Source organism: Telmatherina bonti, assembly GCF_933228915.1.
Source record: "Telmatherina bonti genome assembly, chromosome: 7".
NCBI lineage: Eukaryota > Metazoa > Chordata > Actinopteri > Atheriniformes > Telmatherinidae > Telmatherina > Telmatherina bonti.
In genome coordinates, this window is record NC_136625.1 from 24,562,272 (window position 1) to 24,581,555 (window position 19,284).

Genomic DNA, 19,284 nt, shown 5'->3' on the forward strand with positions numbered 1-19,284 from the left:
GACGTGAAGGGTGAAAACGTCACGTGACAACAAGCGCATGTCAGTTTAGGCCTTTTCTTCCACGTCGTTTCTCCGCCGAGATGGCAGGAGGTGCACGGAGAAAGTCTCCTGTGTGTTCGTCCCCCTTGTGGGAAACATTTCAGACACTCTGGCAGGACAAGCATTTGCTCTTATTTAAGACGGAGTACACGTTACTGGTCGTTTCAGTTTTGTGGTTTTTGGAAATCGGAATCAATTTTTGGGTCATACAGAAAGTAGCATGTAAGTAGCCACGTGGCTAGTTAGCATGCTCTGGTATACACTCCCTTTTCTCCTGGCATTTGAATGCTAAGAAGTTAGCCTTAGCTTAGCATTAACTTCGACTGACACCTGTCCAAGGGAATTCACTGGCACTGCATGACCACAGTCGTCTGCTCTGTCTCAGTATGAAATGGCACTTACTTTTATTTGAAACTGCCTATTATTCAAAGATAAGTGAATAAATATGTTTGTTATTGATGGTCTTGTGCATTTCCAGAAGCACAATAACAACAAATTGACAAATTCATGTATTATTCCATTTGACATAGGTTATTCTAATAAATAGGACTTCAACAATCCCAATGATGGTAAAATTCTGATATTGAAATAGCAAAGTAATGTCATTATAACTCTCTTTTTTTGCACTAAGTATTGTGTTTACGTTTAGTCCTATCAGATATGTGTAAGCATATGTAATCGATTTATTCTGCTACACTATCAGTAGCACTTTCATGGTCAGCTGATCTTTCTTTTTAATATACAGTAGGTAAGTGGACAAAATCAACTCAGGGAGTTATATTTAAGAATTGTTTTACTATGTCGCATATGAAAGCAGACGTTTGTTTTTGTTTTCCTTTTTTTTTTAGTTATTAGATATGATTGCATTTTCATGTCATTTGTTGCAGACACTGAGATTGACTGGAAAGCTTACATGGATGAGGTGGAAGGAGTAATTAATGGTACCTATGACTACACCCAACTTAAAGGAGACACTGGGCCTTTGGTGTGAGTATGAAAAGCTTTTAGTTTGTGTATCCTTCAGTGTAGGGACTGTAGTCAAGAAAAAGACCTTTTTGTTGCAGGTATCCAGCTGGATTTGTCTACATCTTCACAGTTCTATACTACATTACCAACCATGGGGTGAACATCCGCATTGGCCAGTACATCTTCACAATTTTCTACCTCATCACACTTCTGCTCGTCTTCAGGATATATTATCGCACTAAAAAGGTCAGACTGACGTTGTGCTTTAAAGCTTCTCTAACTTTACACCAAGGGTAAAAACCAACTTGTGCTAAACAAACTATTTATTCTGTGTGTCAATATACTTTAGAAAAATAATATTTATTTAATACAGACACAACGGTCCATATATATAAAAGGAAAATCATCATCAAATATAGATACACAGATAACACACAAACTAGACCAGCTTTCTGTTTTTTGTTTTTTTTTAATGGACTGAATTTTTTCTAGGTTCCTCCCTATATCTTCTTCTTTGTGTGTTGTGCCTCTTATCGGATCCACTCCATCTTTGTGCTGCGTCTCTTTAATGATCCAGTGGCCATGATGCTACTGTTTGCTGCTGTTAATCTTTTCATGGATGGATACTGGACTTTGGGCTGTGGGATTTACAGGCAAGTGTTGACTCTTCAGTGCCACAGCTAACATTTAAATAGATATATATCTTTGTCTTTTTTTTTATATATGTACCCTAAGTGAGCTGATGAAATTACAACTCCATATCCTTCTCCTTTTGACAGTTTAGCAGTATCTGTGAAAATGAACGTGCTTCTTTTTGCCCCTGGATTACTTTTTCTTCTCCTGTCGGAGTTTGGTCTCATCAGGACAATCCCAAAACTTTCACTATGTGCAGGCATACAGGTACATATTTCCTTTACATAAAGCTAAGCACATATATTGTAAAAGAAATATATTTTAGCAACCTTTGTCTCCATATTTTTTCTATACCATAGCTTCTGCTGGGCCTTCCGTTCCTCTTAGAAAACCCTGTTGGTTATGTAACTCGGGCATTTGATCTCGGCCGCCAGTTCATGTTCAAGTGGACAGTAAACTGGCGCTTCCTGCCAGAGTGGCTTTTCTTGAATCGCTACTTCCACTTGCTCCTGCTGGCTACTCATCTGCTTGTCCTGTTGCTCTTTACCTTCCGGCGCTGGAAAAGGTGAGACAGATGTGGAGTGCATCAGTGTGTCACTAGCGAGCTGAAGGAGCTAAATCAGGCAATGTAAAAGGTGGTCATATAGTGCAGACATTTGTTATATTAATAATAATAGAAGCATTATTCTTGTGCAATAAGATCTATGTTGAACATATACCATGTCTGCCATACTGTGTACTTTGTTTAAATAGATAAAGCATATTGAAATTACATTAATTCTATGTACTTTGGGATGTTTAATGCTTTATCTAAATTAAGTTCTTGTGAGATACATTGATTTATTGACTGGCTATAATACAAGTTTTATTATATCATCTCTTATTATTTAATCAGTTGCTAATAGCAACATTTTCATAGGCTTTCAGCTAATTTATTTCTTAATTTTTTTTATTTTTTTATCTTAAGGTGTAATGGCAAAAAAAATTCCTATATATAGTAACTTTGTTTTTATCTCACAAGATCTGGAGAAAGCATCTTTGAACTCCTCAAGGAACCAAATCAGAGGAAAATGCCTGCCCAGAAGAGCACTGTGGATCATATCCTTCCATTTCAGTCTAATGCCTTACTGTTTCTGTACTAAACATTTAGAGCAGTGGTGTCAAACTCACTTTAGTACAGGGCCCACAATGTGAGCTCCAGTAAGCTGGACCAGTAAAATAACAGCATAATAATCTATGAATATCACAAACTCCACATGTTTCAGGTTGTTTTAGTGCAAAGAAGTACAACTACATAATCATAATGTTTACATTTTATGAATTATCGTTTTTAGGAGAAAAAAAAAAAAAACAACTGAAATTTCTGGAGCAAAATAAATGTAATTTCCGACATTTTTTTGCCTTAATTTGTGTCCATTAAAATTTGCAAATCACAGTGGATCCCAAGAAAAATCCCAAAACACTTAACCATGTTTATCTGCAACTGAAAAATAAAGTATTTGACCTCATGGAGATAATATCTTTGCAACACCCAGAATTTATTTTAAATGTGAATATGTGTACATTTCCACATATGTGTAAAAATCCTGAACACCTGAAACTCTTACAAACTGAAGTCACATCTACTTAAGTAAGAAAGATATAAAATATATACCAAGTTATGCCCCTGCCTTAGAATATATTTCAATTGAAATATGAACCAAAAAAGAAAACTCACATGGATGTTTAGGGATTTCAGTTACTTTTATTTTAAATATTGCAGTTCATGTCTTTTATGTCAAATTCACTTTTACCAAATTCATCCTGCAGGTTGGACCCTCTGGCAGGTCAGGTCAGGAATGATCATGTGTATCTGTGTCTGGTTTTGCAGGGACACTGACCGGTCACATCAGGACTTGGAAGTCATGTTATTGACGAGGACATAAAAAAAAATCCCATTCTTAATTCACTGAGCAGTTTTCATCTAATTATATTCTACTAAAGACCTTCTGTCTCATCATGAACCTACCAGACCCCTCAGGTCATCAGGATCAGGTTTTCTCTCAGTTCCTAGAGTCAAAACAAGACATAGAGAAGCTGCATTCAGCTTTTATGCTCCAGGTGTCTGGAACAAACTCCCAGAAAGCCTCAGATCAGCTGAAACACTCGGTTTATTTAAATCGAGGTTAAAGACCCACCTGTTTTCAGATGCGTTTCAGCTGTTTTTATTCAAAACTATTTTGAGCTTTTTTTTTAAGTCCAAATCTGTGTGTCTTTATTTAATGTTATTCCTTTTTCCTTGCTTTTATGTTTTAATTTTAAATTAAGCTTCTTATTTTCTAATATATTATTTACTCTGTAAAGCACTTTGAATCACACTGTTGTTGAATTGTGCTATATAAATAAACTTGCCTTGCAAATGGATAGTCAAATGTTAACTTGCTAATTGCGTGATCTCAGCCAGATATTAAATGGACAATGTTGTTGGTGTTTTGGGAACTTAACTGCCAATCACAGATGGTGCTGATTCTGTTCACCTCTAACTTCATTGGCATGTGCTTCAGCCGTTCGTTGCACTACCAGTTCTACGTGTGGTATTTCCACACGCTGCCTTACCTGCTCTGGAGTGGAGGAGTCAAGAAGTTAGCCCACCTGCTCAGGTAAGAGGACGTTCAAAATGCGAAATCAAAAGTTCCACTTCCTTCAACCCCCCTTATGTGAAAATAATGAGCTGTTTCTGTTCTACAGAGTTCTGATTCTGGGTCTGATTGAGCTTTCATGGAACACGTATCCCTCAACCAACAGCAGCTCAGCCTCCCTCCACGTCTGCCACCTCATTATTCTCCTCTGTCTATGGCTGGCTCCCCCCTTGCCTTCAGCCCCACCAGAAAGGCATGAACACACGGCTGGAAAAGACAAACGTCACTGAGCAACAGCCTGTTCAGACCAGGACTTGTATTCGGTCTAATCAGCTGCTTCCATCCTCACTATCCATGCAAAGGGAGGTGACTGTGGTGGACCGTTTGAGTCGATAAAAGGAGTCATTTCCTTCTCATCTCAGCACGCTGCTCAGAGTGACGGAAGCAAACATGGAGGTGCAGACTGACACCTGCATGATGCAACGGCTTGTAGTTGTCACTTGCAGTTGAAGAGATGGAAGAACAAAGGATATTTTCTCAGGTTCATTTTCAGGCACATAATCAAAGTGAAGAACAGTCATAAATGCTTTTATGTATTGAAATAATTTGTCATGTTGGTTACAGATAATTCCCGCTCATGTTAGAGCTGCATCCTATACATGCATTTTCCTCTTCATATTATGTTGGTTTCAGAAATAGTCATTTATTAGTGCACAGGTTATTTTCTGCTGCGTTAACAGAAAGCAGTACATTGAGGTATGTTATAAGAGGTACAAATATATCTGTAAGCTTTAGATGAATATTGTGATTGGCTGATTTTATTACATTTTTCCTGTCACAGTTGGAGTATTTTCAGACAACTTTTTTTTCACTCAAATGCATTTAGGTAGGCTGTAATAAATCTTCTGACTTGTTATTAATTCATCTTCTAATTAGACATATTGAAAAATAAGCAGCAATTTGAAACAGCGAAAGTGTTACATGTTAAAAATAGATGCTATTTTTCTGTTGTCTCCATTCCTTCACATTAAACAGTCAGTTAATGTCCAATATGTTCTTTATTTCTCTGTGATATTTTCATTGTATAAGGTAATATTAGTTTATCAAATTGTCATAACGAGCGAATGCGATTATGCACTTTGCTTACACGGCTTCACGCTGGAACATAGGCTACTAAAGGCTTATTCAGATGGTCAAGGCATTCTTGTGTTTGCATATTTAAGCTTAGTTCTAATAAAAGGACACTTGTGTAAAATTAGAATAAACTTGGCATTACTTTATATGTCAGTTAATAAAATACAGCATTTACTTTAGATGTGAAGAGGATTAGTCAGAATTATTTGTAACAAGTAGGCTAATCTCTACATTTGGCTCAGGTTAATCTAAGGTGATTGTCTCACATATTGTTGGGGTTATAACACAGCATATTAAGTTTAATGTTCTCATCCCAGTGGCGCAGCAGCAGGAAAAGCTGTCTGGCTGCTCCTCTGAGCCCGGCCAGGTCCACTCCCTCTGGCAGCTCCTGACAACGTAGCCAGAAATCTGCTTTTGCTGCCACTAGCTCCCACTCCATGAAGTAACCAGCACACTTGTGCTCTAGCCAAGCCAGAGCCACAGCTGTGGCCCAGGTTGAGCCCTCCAAATCCTCCTGAGCCAGCAGGCTGCTGCCCTGGAGGTCAGATGGCTCAGCTGAGATGCCTTCACAGACGTCCGTTTCTGAACCACGACCGCTGTCCGCTTGGCCCAGACTCTGGCTCTGGGAGAGACCGACAGATAGCTCCAAGGAGCCCTCTTCAGAGCTGGGAATGTCAGGGGGTGAAATGGCAGGCTCTCGGTCAGATAAGTGTCTTCTTAGAAGCTTTGACTCCAAAATCAGTGGGGTGCCATCTGGAGCGTGATGGAAAGGAGGAGCAGTTGGTTTGGTAAGGGAGCACGCAGAGGGAGAAAAGGTAACATGGTGGCTAGCGGGAGTAACTGGAGGTTTGGCAGTGGTGGATAAAGAGGGAGCGCTGGGAGATGTGCAGCGGAAAGCTGGGCTGAGGCTGCGGCGGTGCAGACTGTAAGGTGATGCTCTTTTAAGGCGGTCCAATGGGATCTGGACACAGTCAGAGTAGATCTCTGTCAGTAGAAAAGCTCCTGATGCAAGCTGCAGATGCACCTGAGGAAACAGCGTTAAGGTAGATGGATCAGTCAGTTGTAGTAAAGTATAAACATTTACCTATGCTTAAGAGAAAGCAAGAAAAATCCAAATAATACTGCAAAAAAATAATCGCAGTACTTATGATCACCAGTTCCCGGTAAAGCAAGTAATCTTCCATTGTTGTGTATTTCTTACTGCTTAAACTGCTCCTTAGTGATACGATATCATGTGTAAGAATATAAACATCTGAAAGGTTTTGCCTCTGTTGCCTCATGCTGTCAGCTCACCAGAGGTAGGTAGTCAGGAGCTTCACTGTCAGGTTGTTTGTCAGTCTCTGCAGATAAACAACTGGACTTTAGAGGAACCTGCTTTCCTGATGAAATGGAGGACCTGAGTTTGCTCAGCGGGAACCTGGAAGGCATGAAAGCAGGACAAAATACACTGTACGCTGCTTAGAGAATATACAAAAGTGCAGAGAAAGAGATGTCTTTAACAGTCGGATTGAAATGAAATTCAGGCTTTTTACAGAGAAATGAATACAAAGATTGTACCTTGTGCCAAAGAAACTCTCCATTGACTTGCTCTCTATGGATCGCTGTGAACGACTGCAGGTGGTGCCTGTTGCTGCAGGGGCCATAGCACAGTAGCCAGTGCCACCAACATCTGAGACAGCATTGTGGAGTAATATGGTACATTAAAGTGTACTGTTACATCAATATGTGATCAAGTGATGTGTTTAAAGGGTGAGATCACCCAAAACACAAGTGCATTTGGTGGGTTATCCAGAACAAAGAGAATGGGTCTCATTCACCAGGTGTTTCAATAAACAAATTTGTGCTTAAATCCTACTTAATGATCTTTAAAGAAAACTGTGGTGTTCACCAAAATCTTTGTGTCATGGATTTGTTCTTTGATGAGAGTACATCTTACGAGCACTCAGGAGTTCTATATAATATATTCTTATGAATACATTTGGGCCAACATATTCAAACAGAATCAGTGTTTGTGTTATATTCTGCTATTCTGTTCATTAAAATACAATAAAACTACAGTAGAGTTTTTCTGATTTTTAAAGAAACTTTTGGTAAAGTAACAAAGCATTTTGTTATCTAAGATAAATAGCAAGATACTGCAGATTCTGTACAAATGTTAGAATTTCCTTTAAAAGTAAATAAAACTATTTCTCATCAATTTCACTCAGCAACACAGTCTAGATGGATTTTTTTTTTTTTTCCTGCTGATCCTAACATTACATATGCAAAATACTGTACATGCCATACCTGGTCCCTAAACGACAAGAATTTGACTCTATAAATGTAAAAGTTACCTGGGACTCCTTCATTCACCTGCTTAACAAAGTCTTTAATAATTACTAAAATGTATTGCAAAAGTGGCTTTTTTAATTATAATGATTAGTTTGATTAACAAATCAAGGTTATTTCCTGATCACCTGGTTAAGAACACCTATCGGACTCACCTGGAGGATTCATCAGATGAAGGTGAATCGCATCTTAAAGGTGAAAATTTGCTTTACAAACTGTAGAAGGCATAGTGGGCAGTGTTATGAGAGTTTTTTCTACAACAGACCACTTTCCCATTTAGCTATGACATGTGAGTTATGACATGTTCATGGGACCAGACTGCAGGTTGCTGTCCAGGTTTAGCATTGATTATTTGCCCATTTGTCCATAAAGCCATTTTTCTTTTAGTTGAAGACCAACTTGTGATTATTTATAATCAAATAAGTACTTTAAAAATTAAGAAACTGAGGCATCATGGTATATGTTTAATATTCTGCTTTGTTTTCATTCATGCTTTTGCTGTTATGTTATTTTTCCTTGTCTGTCTGTGTCTGTTTGCACATGACCCGGGAATCTTGAATATTGTCGCCCTGTGCAAAATATGGCCAGCTGCTCTGTCATGTCTTTTTAACTTGCGAGAGACCAGAATTCACCAATCTAAAAGAAAACAATATGACACAAACATGAAATTTCATGGAGGACTTTTACAAAAAAAAAAAAAAAACTTCTCAAGTGCTACTTGAGAACAAATCTAATAAGAGTCATAAGAAGATCTTGGTGGATCAGACCCAGTGTTCCTGTGTATATACATACATACATACACACACACACACACAGATATATATATATATATATATATGAAAGACAAAGACAAAGATGCACAAAACTGCAAGACCGGTCACCATCAAAAGGTTGTGAAGCTTGTTTTTCTTTTTTCATTATTTTCGTGTAGCTGTAGCTGATGAGTGTGTAATGGAACCAGAGGAGACACGTTCTGTTGTCTCCCTTCTACATACCCACCACAGTCCTCCGTTGAGGCTTCAATCAGAAGCCTTTCTGTTTTATTACTATACTGACACTAGAGTCTTTTCTCTGAGTAGACAGCCATACTCACTAGAGTCCCAGGATGTAACGCTACAGGGTGAAGCAGGAGTGTCATCTCTGTCTGAGAGATACAAAGATTGTTGATGACCTAAAGTCTTCACAACAGAAATGGGTGCCAGCATAATCCAGTTTCTCTACCTGTAGAGTTATAGTTGTCTTCCACCTCTTCACTGTCTCTGCTGGTGCGCCGTCTGCCCAGTCCCACAGAATAGGCTCTCTGCATGCGACTACCTGATAGAGAAGTTTGTCTCCTTCCCATATGAATCCCTGCACATGTACGCACACACACACACACACACACACACACACACACACACACACACACACACACATAAAAAGTATAGGCAAAATCTGCTTTTTAAATCCGAGTCTGGTCCTCCTAGCTTTGCCCATGCCTCTCACAATCTCATAAAAAGCATCGGTTTATCATATTAGATTCTATATACATAATAATACATATCTCCTTAAAGGATCAAGACCCAGACGACCCACCTTTCCACCAGCACTTGAACTCACCAGCACTTTAAGCTGTGAAGTTCTTCAAAGCGTTAACAGAACCTAAAAACCCCTCATGCATTGTAATTCATCTGTGCATAAATGGCATTTGTCCATGTGTACCTTGCAATTCATTCATTCATTCATTCATTCATTCATTCATTCATTCTCTGGACTACTCAGTCCAGGGAGCCTTTTCCAGCAATGAGCAGGCAAGAGGCAGGGTACACCCTTGACAGGTCTTAAGTTCAGAAATCTTTTTGTATGTGGAAGTCTTAAATTTGTGAGGCTGAAGATGAAAAAAAAACAACAAAAAAAAAACCTGTAGAATTTAAATGTTTCTGCATTTTTGTTATTTGTGCATTTGCAATTTTTCTTTTTTTGGGCTTAATTTCTAGATATTTGTGTCTACATTTTATATTTGCAAGTATTTCAATTTAAGACAAAATGGTTTACATGGTTCACGAACCATGTGATACACACAAGATTTTCTCTCCACACATTTGTCTCAACTGACCTGTGTTGTAGACATCCATGCCCCCTGTCAAGCCTTTGTTGGCGTTACTGTCCGTGGTGGTGAAGGCTGTGTACATACAGATGATGTTACAATGCTTACTTGTCTGGATAGCCTTCATACGATGTCGCTTAGCCGAGCCTTAAAAGAAATAAACAAAACATATAAAAAACCAATAATACAGTAAATGATGAAACATGTACGTTACAATTCAGAGATGATTCAGAAAACTCATCTGTACTCACCATGTCCGTTATCAGTCTCCTTTTCTGCCATCTTCTCAAAGTCCCTTATAACTGAGCGAGCAGTCAGTTGGTGAATAATCTCCTCCCATGGTTTCCCTCCGTCTTCCCCTCCACCTCTACATCGGTCAACCCTTGTGATTTCCTCAACCTCAGGGATCCAAAGATGCCCCACGTCCATAGTCACCTCCCAGGACACTGGTTTGCCACTCAGGACACCATGAATCAACAAGCGGCACTGACCTGGGGGAGGATCCTCTGGAGGAACAGCGGTGAAGAAATACTCAGGGTCTGTGAGGTTGTCCCAGTCCAGTGGAGACGCAGGAAACAGGAGTCCATCTACAGATCAGAGCGAGAAAGTGGACAGAAATTCGATTGAATTGAAATTAGGAGGATGGTGGTTTTTTTGTTTGTTTGTTTTATGGACACGATTACTCACTGGAGTCAGTGAGGCTCCGGTGGGAAACTGTCCCTTTTGATGGAGGCTTTGTTTCCCCATCACTTTCATCCAGCCTCCCTCCTAATGCTTGGTCAAAAGAAACCCTCTCCAGAGCTCTCCTCAGGCGATGCATCTCTAGCTCACCCTGGGGTGATGAGAAACTCCGTGCGGCCATGGTTGAACGTGCTAGTACTTTCTGCCTCCTACGAAACTCGTCGCCTCCTTCCAAACACCCATTCTGGTTGTGTGAGAAAGAAAAACCAGTAGGTCCCAAAGAAGGTTGAAGCATTATTCTATATTTGTCCAAAGGAGCACATGCTTGAAAATTGTTTTGGGGATGATCACATTGTTATGTACCCATCTGTCATGTCGGCATACTTAAATAGTCTTACCTTTCGTGCCCCATTGTCGGGGGTCTCAGCTGAAAGGTTCTGCTGCCATGCTGGGTCTGCCCAACGGGACAGGGATGATCTCTGTTCTGGAGGGGGCATCTTCTCCAGGCCTTGTGGTAGAGACCCTGTATCCAACACTGGACCAGAGGAATGAGAGTCTGACAGAAAGGCCCCACCTGCAGAGTCGGAGTTTGAGGCATGGATGTGTGACTGGGACTGAGTTTGAAGACTTCGCTCACTGCTAAGTGAGCAGTGAGTGAGGACATACTGCTCCTGAATATAAGAGCTCTCCTGGATTCTCCTCCTTATGTCACTGGACCAGTCCAGCTCTACACCTAAAGTAGACAAAAACCACCGGTTAAAAACCACATCTAAATGAGTCAAAGATAGGCTTTACTGATGAGGGACTGACCTGGGCTGGTTCCAGGGTCGGTTTCTCTGGCACAGGAGAACTCAGAAGAAATTTCTCTGGAAATTTCCTTCAGAGCTTCCTCCAGGTCAGTGCCATCTGCATGGGTCACCGCAGGCATTAGCTCAGAAGCAGAAGGAGGTGAAAGCTCATCATTTGACTGGCCAAAAACTGAACCAGTAGAACCACGATGTAAACCTTTATAGTCCCGTCCTTGAGACTACAAATGAAATTAATGGATCATTTACAGACACGTGTAAAGACAAACTCTCATGTTTTTCAAAATGCAGTGTTTTCCAGCATACCTCCATCTTTTTTGCTCTGAAATTTGTCATGTCGTAAAGAGTGCAGTATCCGATGAGGCAGTCACCAGGGTAAAGTGGAGGGATTTCATTGGGGGAAAGAAGAGCCTCCATGTTCTCTGGCAGGTACCAGTCAATCCGAACATCAGTCAGTACAGATTCAAAGGCCTTTTTCAGAGACTTGATTAACTGCAGGATGAAAGGTTTATGAACATAAACACAAAAGTAAGTAAATGTTGGAAGAAATGTAGCTTTTTTTTTTTTTTTTTTTACTTCAAAATACTTTTACTACTCTAAAAAAGTGTCTGAGTTATGCATTTATTTTCTGGGTATTATTTTGTTGTGCAGATCATATTTCTCCAATAGGTGGCAGTGTTGCACAACTATTGACCTTGGGCTGGAGTCTCTCTTCATCATCCAAAAACTCAGCAGTACCTCCTGTCAGTTTGGCCATGCCCTGCAGGAGTCTTCTGCAGGCTCTGGGTCCAAGTCCGAGTCCAAAGCATCTACACAGATGACACATAGAACATTTAAACATATCTAAAACCCTGAGATCTGTAAATTCTGTAGTTATGTTGCTAGATGTTTACCAATGCATGTGCAACAAAGAGAAGAATTCCTTTTACTTACACAGACTTTTAATAGGTAACATTCATTGAAATTAGATTGATTATATGAGATAAAGAAGAGCTTAGTTTGCAGAGAGGTAGTTACAATACAGTAGAGAAAGTCAGTCTAACAGCAGAATACTAATGAAAGTAAAATGAAGGTTTTTTGCATTGGTAAAGAGCCTGGGGGGGGGGGGGGAAATACGGGGCGTGACTCTTACTGCAGAGCACTTAACAGAATTATTGGGCGGGGCTCCAAGATACCTCAGTCCCTTTTCTTTCCTGTCTGCCCTCACGTCCTGCCTGTATTCACCACTCATAATTCCTACAACTGCTACACCATTACTGCACTTTTACAACCCACAATGATGCTGCCGTATTACATGACATGCATGCCATACAGCATTTGTTTGAATCAAACTCCATTTGCACTGTTTTTGCTCATGTGAGAAATCCACCTGATGTGTCTGTGTCATTCTTCACACACTGTTTCCATACCTGCCAACGCATGTGTTTCTGCGTACCAGCTCCAGCGCTTTGGCCACATTGCTTATAGACCCATCAGTGATGATGAAGACCTGGCGAGGATATGAGCGTTGCAAGGGCTGCTGACAGAGCCAGGACAGCGCCCCCAGCAGGTTGGTGCCTCTCATGTCTGCTCGCATCCTCTGGACATATTCATGGGCCTGCATAAGAGTCACCTATATGCACACAGACAGTATAGTAGAATAAAACAGGGATGCAATGACATGAACTGTAAACAACTCTTCCAACAGAACAACCAGTGCAAACACCACAAGATATTAATTTACTATTTAATGTTAGATGCTCTAATTAGCCGGTGAGATGAGCAAAGAACTGAGCCGGTCCTTTCAGATAAAGACAACACAAACATATTAGTATCTGCCTTAAAATGAGCTCACTTGGCTGTGTGGATAAACACGCCTGGCAGGACAGGAGAGGGAAGGACATGTCCTGTCTGAGTGAAAATGCATGAAAGGCCACCATATGGTGTAGAGAATGTGTGAAGACTGTTTGTCCTTGCAGCCCCTGGACTACATAAAACCTGATACTCTGCTACTACGGCAACCCAAGGAACCGACCTATTGCCTGATTAGAGTGTACACAGACTAGAATAGATAGTCCTCCGTGGCTCAATAACATCTGCATTCACGAAACACAATGCTTTAGAGAAAAAACATTTGGAGTGCAGCATTTGTATAAAAAATATACAGTGATTTTTAATGTTATATGATGATTTTTTTCATTCATTCATTTTCTAAACCACTCAATCCAATACAGGGAAGCTGGAGCCTATCCCAATTAGCAGGCATGAGGCAGGACAGGTAGCCAGTCCATCACAGGGCCAACACAGACAGACAATCAACCATACACACACACAGTAATGCTTGGGACAATTTAAAGTGATCAGTCAATCTAACATGCAAATCTTTGGACAATGGGAGGAGAATCCACACACCCTGCAGCCCTTGATGTTTGTCACTCATGTGAAAATCAGCTAAATAAATATCATTTAATCATCATTTAAATTACCACAATCTCTTTTAACCAAGGTGAACATTTACTAACATCAGTGCAGAGCTTGCTGGAGGTGAACAGAGGCTTGACTGTAGTCCCAAAGCCAACAATGTTCAACATTGTACCAGAAGGCAGACTCTTCAGAGCCACCACCATGGCTTCCTGATAAAATAAGAAAGGATAAAAAAAAAAAAAATGGAACCAGGTTAATATATGTGCTTCAACCTCATACTGCGTTTTTTTTTTCCTGCAGCCCACCTTTACTTGATGAATGTTGGTGCCACTCATGCTGCCACTACGATCAACAAGGAACAGCAGCTCTCTGCTGGCTTTGTGGAGCTCCAGAGGTTCAGACAGCAAGTCGGGGCAGAAATTGAGCATTAAAACGGGGCTATAGAGGATGTCCTTGTGGTATCGCCTCCTCACAAACTCAAGCTGCAGGAAAAGAAAATGTTCTTACACAGACATGTATTCTAAAGACCACAATTAGTGAAACACTATATTTCTAACTACATTCTCCAACCTTTCTTTCAGGTTCTGAATCTTTGCGGATGCAGCGAATGAAATCGCGGCGTGAACGAGTCTGCTGCTCATACTGGCTGAAGGACAGCCTGCCTCTCTCTAAGATGACCAATGGACTGTGAGGTTCTGTGGAAATGTTTGAAGATAGAAGTTTAAAAATGTAAAGCAAGTTTTAAAAAAAAAAAAGAAATGAGCAATTTTTTTATAGCTCACCACTGAGGTGCAAAATGATCTCAATGTGTCTGTCATATGGATGCTCTTGTGCCAAGGTGATGTAGGTGGCAGAAGCACTTTGAGCACTTGGGTCAGCATCGGCCCTCAGAGCATGAGTAGGACTCTCCAGCCCTATAGAGGCAAGATAGAGTCCTTATGATAATGTAACAGCAGTCATAGATATTGTTGAAAAACTTTTATTTTTTAAAAAAAAATGTCTTTTGAGTGAGTATTCTCAGTCTTCTTTCAGTTCTTTGATTTAATCAATAATTTAATTTTTGTGAAGAGATTTAACACAACTTCTAAACTGACTTCTTCACAATGGCTCAGTCAAGAATCTCTGGATCAGACTTTTTTTTAAAAAGTCGGACCATACCAGCCAGCAGACAGGCTCCTCTGACCAGCAGCTGGAAGCTGAGTTCATATGGTGCCAGGTTGGCTGCTGGACTGGTGAAGATGGTGTGGCAGCACTGCTGCCCAGCATCCAAAGGCCGGTCCTGTTTCCCTGAGGTGGCGCCAAAACAGCTGGTTCCCCTGAAGACGAATGCATTACAGGCGGTACACATTCTACTTATCTAATTTTTAATTTACAGTTTTAGATGAAAAATTATTTCTAGACTTATTATAAATACCCAGTTTCCTCAGTTTTCCCTCCATTGTCACTCTTGCTTGGAGTCATCTGACCTGTGACGATCGGGGTAAGTAGTGTTGGGTAGACAATGCGGATTGCTCCATTTTCTAATGTGGGGAGTTCTAGTGTGGTGCTTATAATGACAGAAACTATGTCCATGGGGCCGATGAGCCCACAGCCCACAATGAAAGTGGTTCTTTCCAGGTCCTCATCCAGGATCAGATGCCCTACACACACAAACAAAACACGTCAAAAGATAATTCAGATGATTATGAAACAAATGGGAAGTTTAACTGGATCTAAATGTTTGTAAAATTGCAGTTCTACTAAGTTCCATCACAATGTTTTGGGACTTCCTGTCAAAATTTTAGTGTCTCATCTCAACCTCTCAAACATTACCAAAAAACCAAATCATGTGAGAGCCTCCTGTTACGAATGAATAAAATGTTTCACTTGGCAAAAAGTAACTTAACTGCAACTGATGCATCAAGAAGCCTTTTATTTCTTAAACAACCATGTTAAATGTGGTTGTTGAAAATATATGATTGATCTGCATCAAGCACACAAAATAGCAAAGGAAAGTACTGAAACTACAGTAATGTCACATTATTTAAACCTAGATGGATAATAGTTAACCATCATCTTTTTGCACTAATCGCTGTAATTTGAAATAGTTCAAGAAAAAACATATATACACACACAAAATGTGAGGAGAAATAGAGGTGTTATTGTTCAACAGCTGTTCAACCTTAAAAACAACATGAAAAGGCAGAAATTTATCAGGCTCAAACTGTGTGAGAGCATAAAACATTATTTTCACACATGGCCTGACCACTGGTTCAAACCTTAACACAGGACTTGAGATTCTTTGGGATGTGCAGGACAACACTTTACTCTGCATGATCAAATCTAAATCATATTATTAATTCACAAGTTTATGGAAATATTTGCATGAGACAGCTTTTGCAAAGACCAGGCAGTTTAAATAAGTTGCACACAAAATGTGTGACATTGAACCTTTCATAAGCATTAAAATCATTATTCTCTTGACTTGAAGGTGAAAAGTTGCATGCAGTAAGTAAAACAGTTTCAACGTCAGGCAGTCTGTCTGATTTTTGTATCCACTGTTGGTGTTTCTAACAGATTTAACAGATTTCTCATGCTTTTATTTATTTTTTTGTTACTTTGTTATATACAATGCAGATAATGAAATAATTATGGGGCATAATGAGTTTTTTTTCTTTCTCAGACATAAGTCTGAGTCCAAAAGATTCTTTAGAAAATTGAGCCAATAATTCTGATAGAATGTTTGTAAGTTGGAATTAGTTTCAATACTGTTTGATAACTTTTAGATTTCTTCTTTTATGTGCTGTTTTCATCAAAAATAGCTTAAAAATATGGCATTTTAATGCCCAACAAAAATTCTTCTTTTACTTTTTTTTTTTTACTTTTTACTTTTTATTTGCTCCACCAAAAGTATGACAATTTCAAAACAGTAATGAAAAAAGACCCGTAAGTAGATTAAAACCCTATGTGGAGTTTAAAAAAAAAAAAAACCTAAAATATGCAAAAATTCAAATATATATATATATATATATATATATATATATATATATATATATATATATATACATATATATGAACAACATGATAATGAGAGAAGCCAACAACAAACAACAACAAAAAAGCAACTGATGTATGTACCTATAAGAACAATGCAAACAAAAAATCAAAGTATAAAAGCTCAAAACACAAAAGACATTACATTTGAAAAAAATTATCCAAGGGTAACAGTACTGCAAAATAAACTATTGGGTGTCTTGATTTACCCGGTAAACTTTTATTCTTTACTTAAAATTACTGAGAGATGACAATAGTTTTGCCACAGAAAGATGAGAATTTCCACGTGTAGAACCTCTGTAAGCAACAGAAAACTGTGTGCAGACAATTTATATTCTGCACTTTAGTTCATTAAATTGTACCAGATAAATATACGGGCAGCTTTGTGTGTGTGTTTTTTCCAACTTATCTGCAGTTTTTTTTCTTCTCCATTCTTACCATTAGTGCATTGCATATCCAAGTTGGAAGTCCCGCAGCAGCCCCACTCCCGGCCATTCCCACAGTGTCCATCAAGACCAGATCCAGGGCAGCAATCCAAACAGCAGTCTTTCACCTTCCCTCTGCTCTGGATCTGCACCCCCACTAGCCGGCCTGCAATCACAGCTTCAAAGCCCACTACAACCTCCTTTTCCCCGAGAGGGTACACAAAAACACCTAGGAAAGGGTTAGAGAAGTACGGGTGATTCCTCTGAACCACTTCAGGACAATATGTGGGAAATAATCCGCTGGCATGTGCAATATGTCGATGTACTGCAGATGCTTTCAAAAAACATTACAAAGATGTTTCTTGCTTTCTCTGCTGCCCTTATAAAATCCTGACAAATTCAGTTCAGTTGCCACATTTTCTGAAGTGAATAATTGATCTTGAATAATTTTATTTCACTGTGCTTGAGTCAAATGATCCAGAAAAAATATAACAAAAGTTTCTGAATTAAAGCGCAAATGTTCAGCACTACGTATTAATTATGCTGCAGCTGCAGCAGGCTGTGGTGGTTAGCACTGTCATCTCACACAGCAAGAAATTTCCTGGTTTGAATCTCAATTGTGGAGTTTGCATAACTATCCCAAGGTACGCCCCAGTTAGATCCTGCAAAGACTTCCTCACTCTGTCCTAATGGATCAGAAATTGGCCCTGAGAGTGACTGAGTGTGCCTTTTTGTTTGTTTCATTCATCTCCATGATGAACTGGTGACAGTAACTGTCAAGGTGTGCTTCTCTTCTCACCCAGTAAGAAGCTGGGAGCCTCACCATGAACCTGAATTGGCCACTAAAGTCTGAATTTTAAGTAATTTCTTACTAAAGCTAACATCTGAAATTGTGCTGTGTTCTTTTTATCACTACAAATAAATGATTCTTACCTTCGACAGACTCTATATCAGCGTTGGCGTATGTAAGGTGTGCAGTGATGCCCATGGAGCAGCCGTTGGCACAAGACTTGATGCTGGAGGCCTTGAGCAGTAATGGTTCCCATGTGGAGCGGTTTCTCAGCCCCACCATGTTTTCAGTTCCAGAAAGCCTGTACTTTTCCGGATGTATGAAAACACACATACACAGCTCAGTGAAGTGGTCTGGACAGACAGGAAGAGGAATGTGTGAGCATGCATTTAAATTCTCTCATTTTCCGTTCAGTGTGCAGTCACAGTGATATCTGGAAATCTATTCTGTTTCCTCCTTCATAAATTAAAATGCAGGTGTTCACTTTTCAAATATATATACACACATCAGGTACTTATCTGTACAAACAAATCGGCTTCTGGACATGAAGCCAAGCTATCCTCTAGCTGTCCAATAACTCTTAGCAACCACTGGGAAGACTATGCAAATGCTGGACTTAGTCAATCATTAACATTGCAGGTCAGCACTTATTACTTTAAGCATCAGGTCTATCAGCTGGAAGAAATGGACAACCAGTATGTAAGCCCTCATAAACCTGCAACATTTGCCTTAACTTCACTCCTAATTATTATTTTCTTGAGTGTTTCCATTTAATGCAATGAATAATTGGTAATGACTTAACATTCAGGGCAACAGGTGCTGAGATCAGGGTGCACATTGCTTAGTGACAAGTAGAGTACATAATACTGTTTGTGCGCGTGTGTTTGAATATGCACGCATAGATGCATGTGTGTGTGTGTGTGTGCATGCCTGCATGTGTTTGCTGTGATCCAGGTAATGGTACTCTCACATCTACTTTTCTAACAAGATCAACAACCTCCATCTGGCTGCTACACTCTCATAACAAGCTAATAAATGTCTGGTTTGTCAAAGTAGGATAACTGCTACTGACTGATTATACTCTAAATGAAACACCCTGTGTTGTACCAAGCTTTTCTGTAATGTAAGCTTTGCGTCTTTAGACATCTGGCAAATAATCCTTAGAAAAATATATGGTGACGATAATAACAACTTGACTCTGTTTAAGTGGAACTTTAATGAATGAATGCATAAATGGTGATGATGCACACATGCACACACTAACCTCTGGTTAGTTGTCAGAACAGCAGTCAGACTACAAACAGTGAAAATAGATGTAAATCTTAAAAAAAAAAAAAAAAAG

General features: G+C 39.5%; 2 protein-coding genes across 2 annotated transcripts; one reads left to right on the forward strand and one right to left on the reverse strand.

Annotated features, from left to right (window-relative positions):
* Positions 1-80: 80 nt before the first annotated feature.
* On the forward strand, positions 81-5,220 carry alg3 (ALG3 alpha-1,3- mannosyltransferase; the record flags this gene model as incomplete). Its single annotated transcript, XM_079244379.1, has 9 exons — positions 81-261; positions 927-1,026; positions 1,104-1,251; positions 1,498-1,658; positions 1,785-1,905; positions 1,998-2,203; positions 2,660-2,738; positions 4,135-4,277; positions 4,366-5,220. The coding sequence occupies 9 exons, from the start codon at positions 81-83 to the stop codon at positions 4,544-4,546; spliced, it is 1,320 nt and encodes a 439-aa protein (XP_079100505.1). The 3' UTR covers positions 4,547-5,220.
* Positions 5,221-5,652: 432 nt separating this feature from the next.
* vwa5b2 (von Willebrand factor A domain containing 5B2) lies at positions 5,653-18,224 on the reverse strand (the record flags this gene model as incomplete). The annotated part of the gene is made up of 21 exons (XM_079243509.1): positions 5,653-6,414; positions 6,684-6,807; positions 6,948-7,059; positions 8,812-8,862; positions 8,940-9,068; positions 9,814-9,951; positions 10,056-10,391; positions 10,492-10,729; positions 10,884-11,218; positions 11,296-11,512; positions 11,598-11,783; positions 11,986-12,100; positions 12,701-12,903; positions 13,793-13,903; positions 14,000-14,176; positions 14,265-14,389; positions 14,477-14,608; positions 14,853-15,010; positions 15,109-15,334; positions 17,166-17,381; positions 18,086-18,224. 21 exons carry the CDS (start codon positions 18,222-18,224, stop codon positions 5,653-5,655), a joined length of 4,230 nt encoding a protein of 1,409 aa, XP_079099635.1.
* Between the last annotated feature and the right edge of the window lie 1,060 nt (positions 18,225-19,284).